Below are 12967 nucleotides of genomic sequence, written 5' to 3' on the forward strand. Positions count from 1 at the left end.
TTTAAAAAGCTGTGTTTCACGAACACTTTTGCTTCCACTGTCACATCTCCTCCCACCTTTGCACCTGTCACATTACTCCAAGAGCAAAAATACCCAAAGCATCGGCAAAGAACAATTCCAGGTTAGAAAATTACCAATGGAACATGGTGTCTGCACTACCTATAAAAATACAGCCCCATATGTCAAACAAATGGCAGAACTTTGGTTGAGTGAGGCTGATTTAGCTCAATTAGAAGGCTTGCTTTAGGTCTAACACTTGCTGGTTGATGGCAGGTGAAAGTATCAAGAGAGAAAAAATATCACATGAGATAAAGTGGCAAAAGGCTCTACATTTCCACACGCACAAAAAAAAAAAAAAAAAGAAAGAAAAGATCTGACCAGTGGATGTGTTGGCAGAGAGAGAAGTGTCAGAATTGAAAAATCAAAGGAGATCAGCAGCATGTGAATCTGTCTAACTATGAATGTGTGTTAAAATGAAATGCACACATGAGCATGTGTGTAGTCGCAGTTAGCTAATGAGTATCAAATCACCAGAAAGAGACTTACATTGTTCATGTACTCGCTCAACAGGTCTTGAAGGGCCTGTCGAACGGCGTTGCACTCGGCCACGATGCGTTCGCGGCGGTCGTCGCGTGTGCACGAGGAGTCGGCCATTAGTGCGGCACCACTGATGATGCTCTCCAAGCGCTCCTCCAGAGAGGGCCGGAAACGAGCCTCGCTGAATGTCAGAGGGTCCAGGATGATCTTGTTCTGTAGGGCAAAAAGATGAGTAGAAGGTCAGGACAGTGATACAGGCCCATCTGGGATAAAGCAGAGAGGACGTTAATGGGACACTGTGATGGGCTGCAATTCAGACTTCATCATAGACTTTAAACAAGAGTTACAGTATCCCAATGACACAAGACAGCAGCATTTGTCTGGAGGGGGTATTTCTGATAACAGATCAACAGCACTATCAGCTGACCACATAAAAAAACACGCCAGGAGGCTGCTAACCAGCTGGTGAACTAGTTAAAGGCTTTAACGAGCGTACCAGAAAAGTAGGGCAATGTTCCTCTTTGTGCATAAATAATTAAGTTTTAATTCAAAGGCAGGTATGAAGCATAAGGAGAAAAATAGACAAGATTTTGATACAGAATGAAACCCAGTGATTACACGAGTGATAAAAACAAACACGGTATCGGTTATTATTGAGGTTTGGAACCATCTCAGACTTTTGCTTTAAAAAAGAGAGCTTTGAAAGATTGAGTGAGACATTTCAAGCTGCATCCCTCTCCCTCTAAAGGGATGTGTTTTGTAATAATAAATCCCTTCAAGGAGAAAATGGAAGTCAAACTAAAAAGCACCTCCTTGTTAAAAACACACAACTAAATCACTTTTCCCCCCAATCTTCAAATTCTAATTAAAAATACAAACATCCATCTCAGACGTGCACATTATTCTATAACAGAGTTACACTCGCTTAAAGAACATAAAATGCTTCCACAGGGTTTTAATAACTTCGAAAACAGGAGTTGAATATTCACTAAGGTTTGTTTACAAATTTATTAAGATGTATGCTAATTGTTGAGCTGAATGAGGCTGAAACACCACAACAACAATCAGCTGCAATGAGGACAGGCAAAACCAGGGGTGCATAAAAAAGGTTGAACATTGTGTAGCTTGAATTGGGGATAATATATTTAAAATTGTACTCCACACTCCAGAGCACTAAGTTAATACACACACCCTATACTGTTAGATGGTTTTATATGATCTCTGCAGGACCTATTCAAATGTGGCCCTCACAACAGTCTGTGACATGACGGTGTTAGGAGGCAAGGCCATGCTGCACTTTTTAGCTCAAATCAACACTCTGCCTCACGCTGTGGAGGAGATGGGAGATGTTTCAGAATTCAGAAAGCATTGTGCATATAGCTTTTAGAAAAACATACGGCCATTGGTTTTCAGCTGTGAGGATAAATGCAGTCGGTGCCTTTTAGGATGTGTTCTGCAAATGAGCAACAGCTGACATTGACAGGGTGGAAGCGCAGTGCTAATGATTTTTCTTTGTAACATAGGTACAGGTATCGTCGATGCAAAGTGAAAACATTGATTCATATCATCTTCTTTAGGAAGCACCTTCATTTTGAAGTTCTGTGTCTCAGGCAGATAATAGTAAGCAGACAAAAAAAGACGAAAGGCATAACTTTTATTCAGGAATAAATCAGCAGTGGATTTCAGAGAAAATACATAACATTCACTTTCAATGAGTAAAAAACACCATTAAAACATATGTGCCTGTTTGGACATCTAACTCTTCGAACTTCTCGCTGTGGTACCATTAGCTGCTTTGTATCAACAATGTTAAGCTAAAATTAGCCTGAAATTCAACCGTGCTGTTCTGTCGGAAGATGCAGTGATGTAAACCAAAGGTGAGTAAGAAAAAGTATAAATAATACATGTAACCTATTAAACTAAGGGTAGAGGAAAAGTCACTAGTCTAATTTATGCAATCCCACTGCACAAAAAATCCCACAGACACCCGCTGACATCTGGCTATTGTCTCGTCTCGTCTCGTCTCGTCTCATCGTCCTCCGCTTATCCGGGTCCGGGTCGCAGGGGCAGCAGCCTCAGCAAAGAAGCCCAGACACTCCTCTCCCCAGCCACCTCCGTCAGCTCTTCCGAGGGAACCCCGAGGCGCTCCCAGGCCAGCCGGAGGCGTCCGGGAGGCATCCTTACCAGATGCCCGAACCACCTCAACTGGCTCCTCTCAATGTGGAGGAGCAGCGGCTCTACTCCGAGTCCCTCCCAGATGTCCGAGCTCCTCACCCTAGGTGAGGGTTGGAACGTAGATCGACTGGTAAATCCCCCCCCCCCCCCCCCCCAACCAGGAGTGGGCAATCCACCCTTTTCCGGCTGAGGACCATGGCCTCAGACTTGGAGGTGCTGATTCTCATCCCAGCCGCTTCACACTCGGCTGCGAACCGTCCCAGCGAGAGCTGGAGGTCACTGTTCGATGGAGCTAGGAGGACCACGTCATCCGCAAATAGCAGGGACGAGATCCTCCTGTCACCAAACCTGACACCCTCCACCCCTCGGCTGCGCCTAGAAATTCTGTCCATGAAAGTTATGAACAGAACCGGTGACAAAGGGCAGCCCTGGCGGAGTCCAACCCTCACCGGGAACAGGTCCGACTTACTGCCAGCCACGCGAACCAGACTCGTGCTCCTTCGGTAAAGGGACTGGATGGCCCTTAGCAAAGGGCCACCAACCCCATACTCCTGGAGCACCCCCCACAGGATGCCCCTGGGGACACGGTCGTAAGCCTTCTCCAAATCCACAAAACACTGGACTGGTTGGGCGAACTCCCATGCCCCCTCCAGCACCCTGGCGAAGGTAAAGAGCTGGTCCACGGTTCCGCGTCCAGGACGAAAACCACATTGCTCCTCCTCAATCCGAGGTTCAACTATCGACCGGACCCTCTTCTCCAGCACCCTGGCATAGACCTTACCGGGTAGGCTGAGGAGTGTGATCCCCCTATAGTTGGAACACACCCTCTGGTCCCCTTTCTTGAAGATGGGGACCACCACCCCGGTCTGCCACTCCAGAGGCACTGCCCCCGATGTCCACGCAATGTTGCAGAGGCGTGTCAGCCAGGACAGCCCTACAACATCCAGAGCCTTGAGATATCCAGGGCGAATCTCGTCCACCCCCGGGGCCCCGCCGCCGCGCAGTTCCTTCACTACCTCGGCGACTTCTGCCCCCGAAATTGGACGACCCGCCCCCAAGACCCCCGGCTCTGTTTCCTCACTGGAATACGTGCTGGTGGGATTGAGGAGCTCCTCAAAGTATTCCTTCCACCACCCGACAATGTCCCCAGTTGACATCAGCAGCTCCCCGCCCCCACTGTAAACAGTGTGAGCAAGTTGCCGCCTTGCCCCCCCTGAGGCGCCGGACGGTTTGCCAGAACCTCTTTGGAGCCGATCGAAAGTCTTTCTCCATGGCCTCACCGAACTCCTCCCACGCCCGAGTTTTTGCCTCCGCAACTGCCGCTGCTGCGCTCCGCTTGGCCCGCCGGTACCTGTCAGCTGCTTCTGGAGACCCACAGACCAACCATGCCCTGTAGGCCTCCTTCTTCTGTCATTGCCCACGTGAGCGTTGAAGTCCCCCAGCAGAACAATGGAGTCCCCGGTCAGGCCCTGTCCAGCACCCGTCCCAGGGACTCCAAAAAGGGCGGGTACTCTGAACTGCTGTGCGGCGCATAAGCGCAGACAACAGTCAGGACCCGTTCCCCGACCCGAAGGCGCAGGGACGCAACCCTTTCGTCCACTGGGGTAAACCCCAACGTACAGGCAGAGAGTCTGGGGGCTATCAGAAAGCCCACCCCGGCCCTCCGCCTCTCACCCGGAGCAACTCCAGCAAAGGAGAGAGTCCAACCCCTCTCAAGGACTTGGGTTCCAGAGGCTCTGGCTATTGTATTAAATGGGAAAGGTTATAATTGGCACTGACTCCTGAGACAAATCGATAGTGATGGAAATACAATGACCCGGTGGACATGCTAATTTAAACCCTTTGCTGGTGTGACGGAATGACATGCTACCACAAAATACCTTCCGACTCCATCCAAGCAGTGCTCGCACATCGTTTAAAAAATGTAGATGGCAGTGAGTTTGAAAGAGAGACTGAATAAGTAAAGGATATGAAAAAGAAGAAACCACTGCACCATTTTCACTGGTCTCCATGCTGCTTTCTGCTGTTTACTAACCTGCTTTCCGGCCTGTCCTTGACAGTGAATAGGACGCACTAGTTAAAAAAAACAAAACAAAAAAAAAAAAACAGAAAGGCATACTCATCTGTAGCAGAGCAGATTTAAATTTATTGAGCCAAATTTCATACTCCTTTCAAATGATATTGTTGTTAATCCATGTTTTATGGCTACTGGGAGACATTTTAGGACAAGTTTGAGGAAAAACATAATTGTTTGGGTTGAAATGAAACATTGCTTGCTGTTTGTGTGTGTTACGGTAGTCAAAGTAAACTGTACTGAACTTACACAGTTACAATTCTATACAATTATTTATGTGTTGTTTTTATCCACCAAAAGCAAAAAAAAAGGAAAGAGGTGGCAGCTTCCTCCATTACCGACGTGTGTTAATGTCATGGGCATATGATATTGTTTCATATTGATTGCAGGCTCATAAACTGAATTAAATAATATCAGATAAAGCCAGACCTGGCACTGGATTATCATTTGTTGATTTGCATTTTTGTAGAGGTATTTTTAGCATATGGTGTTATTTATCTTTTTGTGTTTCTTATTGCTATGTTGGGTATAATGTTGATTTATCAAAGTACTATGTTGTTTATTGTATGGGTGTAGGGCCCATGACAAATTATTCTTGATCTTGATCTTGAATTGAATCAAAGTCCTATCATGGCAGACTTTATATCGGCATATATGGTATAGTTTTCCAAATAATTGATTTCATGATGAAACTAGAGATTCACAGCCCTAGCAAGGTATGGTGACCTTGCATTCTGTGCAAAATGTTAATCAAGTAACATTACCCACGGGGACAAAACACAAGTAGGGTAGCAATGGAATGAGACTTTTTATAGTATGATAACTGTATCAGAAAATATCATCAGGGTGTACAGTATTACACAATTACCATTACCAATATCAGGTACAATGTTCCTCAAAGGAGTGAAAACGAAGGGGTACTTTTTGGCTGACAGGCAAATGTATATGGTATGATAACGATTGACTTTCATGCCATGGTATACCTTGAAAACGGTATACCCCTGCAACCCTAGACACAGGGAATAAAAGGCAGGAGGTGGTGGAAGGTAGCAGCATTTCTTTGTATGAATAATTTGTTACAGTAGCTCCTATTGTCTCTTTTCACTCAGATTCTCACCTCACCTCGAGGCAAATGTCTTTGTACATATGATTATATGATTCTAACCGATGTAGTACTGCATAGAGAACAATAGGACTTAACTCAACACATATGTATTTATATTCCTACACCTCTCAGTAATGTCAATAATGTGGTAATAAAGCCATTAATTTTAATGTTGACTCATCTTGTTTTGCACAGTTCGGAGAGATAGGAATACCCACGGATCAGTGAATAGAGACACAAATTCATGAAGCAGAACAACAACATGTGCTTTGCAATTTACAGCAGTGTTTTATCATATCCCCATCCCACCTATTCACAGGGGAACATTTACCTAATAGCAATTCCAGCTTAGTCTTTCTTTCTTAGGGTTCAACACAACCAATTAAATAAAAAGCTTCTTTAGCTCCAGCACCCGGCTCGACCAAAGTTGCATTTTAGTGTCATCTACGCTGTAAATAAACTAAACATTCAGAGATAACAGAGGAGACGTGGCTCAGCGGCATACATGACGAGTTCTGCGAGCGTTGGGTAATAGTACGGAGCAAAGGTGCAGTGTTTGGTCTCTCCTCAGCCAGTCTAGTCCTGAGGCAGGATGACAGACTGTCAAATGATGCATAATAACATGTAAGGTAAGAGAGAGCAAGCACCAAGCATAACCTACTTTTCATCCACAGCTGGCAGGAAAGAGCAGTAGATACAAGATTTTGCAGTTAGAAAAAAGAGGAGAAAAAAGAAAAAGGAAGAGAGAGTTTGGGGCTACAGAAATTAAATAAAAACAGCAAGATCGGAGGGAGAGATATCCGAGAAAACGCAGAAAAGAAATGCAAAAAGGAAGGAAGAGATAAATATAGAACAGGAAAAAAGTCTGAGATAAAGACAGTCAATAGTGGTTCAGCATAAAAGAAAAGGAATCTGATGAGCTGGCCTCTAACGAGCGAGATCCCCAATAACCTTATAAACTCATGACATTATTTACACCGAGTTTTAACAAAGTTCTTGTACCTGTTAATTTCCTCGAGGATATCATCTCAGAAGCTTAAAACAATACGCCACGTGTAGCTTTAATGTCGGCTATAAATGGTGATACATTTCTAGTGTGTGTACTCACATTAAAATCCATTCATCACCTCTAGTTTATATTTTATAGAAACCTTTACAGTAATTTCTGCGTCATGGTACAGCAGGAATGGAGTCATTTAGACAAAGTGATTATTGATTCAATTTTTGTCTTAAAGCCCACCTACGCCAACATTAGCGAACACAACCATATATTTTAAATTCAGTGTTGCAATGATCAATACATCAGTGAGTGGTTGATTTATGTGTCTTTCTTCCCACCTGCTCCTAAAACAACATCTTTAATGTTTTTACATTATACTTCTACAGGTGTTGAATAAAGGTAAAGCAAGCAGCAAAATATTGATATGAAAATATGTTGTATTACTTCCTGTTGCAATCCACTACTTCTCACTTCAATACGCCATTTATTAAGTGCAAGCCACTATTTATTTTACATGTACAACAGCTTAAAACAAGCAAATTTTCACACTATCTATTTCCGATTTTATAAATGATTATGTTGTCTGTTTATTTTATTTTTTTACTTGCTTGTTTTATTGACTAGTTGGCACCTGATCAGATGCAGCACTCCTAATCTCTTTGCATATTCTTTGTACAATGACATTAAGGTTTTCTATCCTATAGCGGTATGTTAGATACGATGGCACTTAAGATTATTTTGTTTTTTTAAAACATGCAGGTGCTCTAAATGAGCTTCCCCTGCCAATCTGACTAAACATCACTACTTCATGACTCCTCATGGTGGCGCTTATCAAATGAATGAGGGTAAAGTGAAGGGATATTAACTAATGCAGGAGATGGGGGGATGGTGGACCAACAAATTCTCACTCCAACCTTGTCACATATTGACATTTGGTCATGGACTTTCCATGTCCTGATATGACGTGAAAGGTACCCTGGGTGCGTGGGTTGTTGACCTTCTTGGACGTCATGGCAAGTTCTGCCTGTTACATGTATTGACAAAATGTACTTCCGTTTTGACGTGAAATTTACCATTTACATACTGTCTCTTTAAGACACTATGTTGGTACAACACGTTTTTTCCCTTCAACAACAAACATACATGGTTGGATTTATTGGTGAAGATTCTCAGTCATCCAGGTCATGGTAATCCTAAGTGCTATATCGTAGGCAACTGGACTTGCTTGTGTTTCTTGAAGACGTTTCGCCTCTCATCCAAGAAGCTTCTTCTAAATGACTGGTACAAAGTTGCAGGCTATAAACCCTGTGTGGGTGGGAACCCTTGCAGAGGGGGGTCATGTGAGCTCTTAGTTTCAGAGTCTTTAAGGTAACAATGTGAGTCATTGACCCACCTGGCCACCATGTGAGTCGTTAGGGTCAGGTGGGACCAGGGGTGAATGGGTGTGAAGTCATCTGGGGAGGGATCCCAGGACTGCATTGTAGGTGGGGGATAAGTAGTGTCGTAAGCCACCCCCTCTGGTGGTTGGGTTTAGGAAAAAAGAACAGGGTTTGGCTTTAGAATCTCCCGGGACGCGAACGCCTTTTTACCGGGTGAAGGCTGGTGTTTGTTAGACCCATCCGCCACCCCTCCTTCCCACCCTACTCAGACTTTTGCCCCTATATTTTTGATCTCGTGCCGCCACATTCCCCCCAACCTCACCAGGTGCCGTTAAACTAACAGCAACTGCCCACGTATCATGCTGACATTAAAGGACTGCTTTTTTGTCGGTGTCTGATGCCTCAAGTTACTGCCCAAGCACCATATTTCGACAGCTTCGGAGTGAGATCGGGTTGGGTGGACAGGATAAGGGGAAAACAAATCAGAAAGGTACAATCATCTTTCAGTTTAAGAGTCTGGGCCCACTTTGGTTTATACAACACAGATTGGGCAAACAAAATCTATAAAGACTAGGCAAAATGCAAGAACTGTCTCATGACAGTAAAGTACACAGGTTACACAGCAAACACGCATAACCAGATTCGTCATCACCCTGCGTGTGTGCTAAAGAGGAACCAAACTAAGACTCCCCTTTCTGTCGGACCACACTTTTTGTACATTGTTTCATCTCAGTCGTCAAATTCTGTGAAAATGACACAACAATTCATTGTACATAATTCCTGATTTTTGTCTTTTTAGCGGTATTTTTGTCTTCTTCAGTTACACAGACGTCGTCTTATATCCTGGTCAACTGTTTTTGTGATATCATCATCATCATCATCATCATCATCATGGGCATCGTATCGTCATTGTATTGTGTTGCAAGTTACTCTGTGATTCCCACCCCTATAGATGAGACAAGACTAGCTGCTTCCACTTTAATGCTTAGTGGCTCAGATTATCTCTGTACCGGAAGAGGTGAAATCCATAGCGATCTTATCAACTGACTTTGATACGGAGACCAAAGAAATCTTAGTTCTAAGTAATGTATTTTTGTAGGAAAAACAGCTTTGACATTCGCTCTCACTAGTATCACACTCTGATATAGAGCATCCGGTCCATTTCCATTATCAAATAAACAACTTACTAACAGTGAGACATCAGTTCCATTTACATCACTCAATGCAATCTGCATGTTCAAGTGTCTTCAACAGAGCAAATAAGAAATAAGAAAAGAAAATAAGAAATAAGAAAAGACAATTTAATTAGACTGTGGTCAAGTTTTCTTTTTAAATGGCAACAACTGCTTATCATCATGTTCCTTTTCTCATAAATGCCATTGTTTTTCAGTGTAACAGGATAGTTTTCTTATAATCCAATAGATCAAATAATGAAATAGTGTGTCATAATTAACCCTTTGAAACCTAGAGCGACACCACTTTTCTTCAAAAATATGGTGATGAAAAAACTTAGTAAGAAATGTCCCACAAATTGCAAAAAATATGTTTAAAAGAAAATAGGGAAAAAAGAAAAAAGCAAAGGAAAAACTATATTTAGAATTAAAAATTAGTATACATTTTAAAATCATGTGATATAATTATTATAACTCTTAAGCACTTTTTCCAGGCCATTTCTTTCTTTGTTTGTCTTAAAGTTTCTTTTAAAAAAAAATTTTCTTGTTTTTAATTTTCTATTTTTAGTAATTTCTTGCTTAATTTCTGGGTCATTTCTTCTTTCGTTGCTAATTGCCTTCTTCCTTCTTAAATGCTAAATTCTAACTATAATATATGGATGTCATAAACACAAGAACCTTTCGGGGAAGGCAAAACATCTCCATATAAGACACAAAAATACCTGAATTATGTGAAAATGCACAGAACGGCTGCACAAAAAAAACCCCACTGGGTAGTTTCCATTAAGCTGATCCGCTTTGAAACAGACAAAAAAAGATCCTGTTCCTCATCTTCCCTTGTTGTGAAATGGCTATCCTTATGACTTCTATATGAGAAATTAGAGCTATAAGAAGGCGAAAAAGGAAAACAACAAAGCTCAATACACTGCGGAGCCTCAACGTGGAAAGATGCGAAGAAGAAAAGAACATGAAGGGAAACTGAGAACATCCTTTACCCAATTGTTATTCCACACAGGATGTCAGGTTGCAATTATCACTGGGAGCTGGGAATAGGCAGAGTTGAAAGAGTAGCAAATGTCGGGTTGACAAAGGCTGAGAGGTTTTCAGAGTAATTGGCAAAGGCTCAAGTCATCCTCCAAGAAGCTCACTAATGTGACTCATAGTGTCGGTTTCGTCAAAGTGCTTCACATTTTTTGGGGACTTTTGTTATGTTTGAACCTCATTTTTGATTGATTATTTTGTTGTTTGCTTTAAAGGCCTAAATTAGCCTGCGTTAGTGAGAAGTACCCCTGACAAGTGCACACAGTGAATGATGCCACAATCAAATTCAAAAGCTCTCCTATACAACGAATACACTCGACGACAACCTTCTGTTTCAATATACTGTGGCCCTTTACAGCGAATTCTTCCTCCGTACATCATTCATTCATAAATGCTCTTTACAAACAGGATATTCCGTGCTGCAAGACTAAAATGATATTTGACAAATTTATATCATGAATTTTTATTTCCACTTCTTCCCCTTCTCTGGAAGTTCACAGAGCAGAGTCAGCTTCTGAGCGCTGTGGCTGGTGAATGGGGATTTGCTGTAGTGTTCCAGGATAATTCAGCAGAGCATACTTGCTGACACTGAATTTTGAAGCCTTTCAATGCGGCATGTCAAAATCTTAAAACGTTCCATTCAATTCCTTGAAGAAAAGAGTAAATTTATATTAGCATAGTGCCAGGTCAAATGTACTCTTTGCTTTTTATTAATGCCCTGTGCAGCCACCTGAAATGTACTCCAACAAAATGATTATGGTACAAAAAAAAAACAAAAAACGGCCATTTGTTGGCACGTTTCACCTGCTAACTTATCTTTATATTGGAGTGTGGAGGGTTCGGGAAAAGATGTACTGTAGTTTTAAGCTAGGTTGTATGCACAGAGCAGTTAACAGATCTTACCTGCAGGCTCATGAAAGAGTTAACTTTTTTTCCCTTCCTCATTTCTAGGTCACGCTTCAAGCCTGTAATTCAATGTGAATGTTGATTTTGACAGTGTATCAGAGCCACAGGCAACCTTATGTTTGCCCCACAAAGGGTGAGGTTATTAGTTTGACCCCACTTTAGGGCATCAACCAGTGAGACAGGGCACATGTCACATCATCCTATGTCAAACACGCCTTCCAGGACCTCCCAATATTTGATGACAACTATTTTGTCTAAGAGGGTAGTTCAACAAAGTCTTGAACGAACCACTGTATCGCCTCTGGTGGCCCCGATCCAGGGTTCAAGGGCTTTTTGGTTGTGACTAATACGCTGTTTGACAAAGCTCTGCCCACACTGGCCCAGAAGGGGCATTAGTCATAACCCGCTCTCTGATTGATTAACCTTAATGAAGAGTGCCTGACTCAGGGTTAGGCTTTGGCCTTCTATTGTCACACAGCGGAAGGCGACTTAAACAGCTTTGAAAAGGCCAGTTTGTGTGGCTGTGGTAAATAACAGCGAATTAGTTTAGTCACTTTAAAACTACTCATCAATTAGAGATGAGAAAAAAAGCTAACTCTACCAATGAATGTATGCATGTGAGTTTACTAACGTTTGTGATGGTGTGACTGATGACATTAAATCTTGGCACACACAGTAACATCCTCACGCTATCCCATCAGTGTTTCTGCTGGATGGAGCCTTCCAGAAGTTAAGGCAGGCCCAGAAGTCGTCTAAGTTTCACACTTGTCCAATCATGTTCTATCTCTAACACGAGTAGGTCCAAACAGGCATTTGGCATTCACTCTATTTGCATACACCAATGCCGAGCCCTGCATCCTCACTGCTACACCACTGTTCGCCTGCAGCAATTCAGCTCCCTGCACCTCGACAGCTTTGTCCTCAAATGGAGGGGTGGGCATCTGTTGCCCAATTTTTCTAACCTTCAAAACCAACAATCCAAAAGTTACCCTCGCAGCAATTGGCCAGCTGTGCATCAGTGAGAATGTAGGCGAAGCTCCAAGCAGTGATACATTGTGTGTGGATTTTTCCACAAATCTCTGCTCCACATTTTGAAATCAGAGCTGCAGAGCTGCAGTACACACCAGGAAATGAGTGTACATGTGTGCTTTAATACCAGGCCTGCAAACTGAGAGGAAAAAAGGTGACAATTATAAGAAAAGGACTGAATGTACTGCTTTCATTGAGTCACAACTGCCACTGGAACAAACAAAGTAGCTGTAAAGAAACTACATACTTGGGCGTATGATGTTAATACAGGTGATATTTTTCGAACAAAATTTACACTGCAAGTAAAAAAAAACAACAGATTTTTCTCAAAATTCGCTCGCATCAGTCTGCTTTGATTTGAAAGCTTGATTCAGCCAAATTCCTTAGTGCTTTTAACTATTACAAAATAGGCAAGACTTTAACACCTATTACGGTACGTTGACCCCAGCAACATTTCAAGTTACAGCAAATAAAAATGTTTTTTATACAAACATGAGGTCAAGCAGGGTCCTGCCTTAAGTGCAATGTGTCTGGCCGGGCAGAGAGTGG

The 12967-nt window shown here is 42.6% G+C and overlaps 1 protein-coding gene across 1 annotated transcript in view; it reads right to left on the reverse strand.

Annotated features, from left to right (window-relative positions):
• The window catches only part of ctnna2 (catenin (cadherin-associated protein), alpha 2), a 536848-nt gene that overhangs the window by 388953 nt on the left and 134928 nt on the right, over nt 1-12967 (reverse strand). Inside the window, exon 7 of the mRNA XM_033623313.2 lies at nt 547-750. Within this exon, the coding sequence (XP_033479204.1) occupies nt 547-750 (204 nt within the window). The remainder of the gene's footprint in view (nt 1-546; nt 751-12967) is intronic.

This window comes from Epinephelus lanceolatus, chromosome 3, assembly GCF_041903045.1.
Source record: "Epinephelus lanceolatus isolate andai-2023 chromosome 3, ASM4190304v1, whole genome shotgun sequence".
NCBI lineage: Eukaryota > Metazoa > Chordata > Actinopteri > Perciformes > Serranidae > Epinephelus > Epinephelus lanceolatus.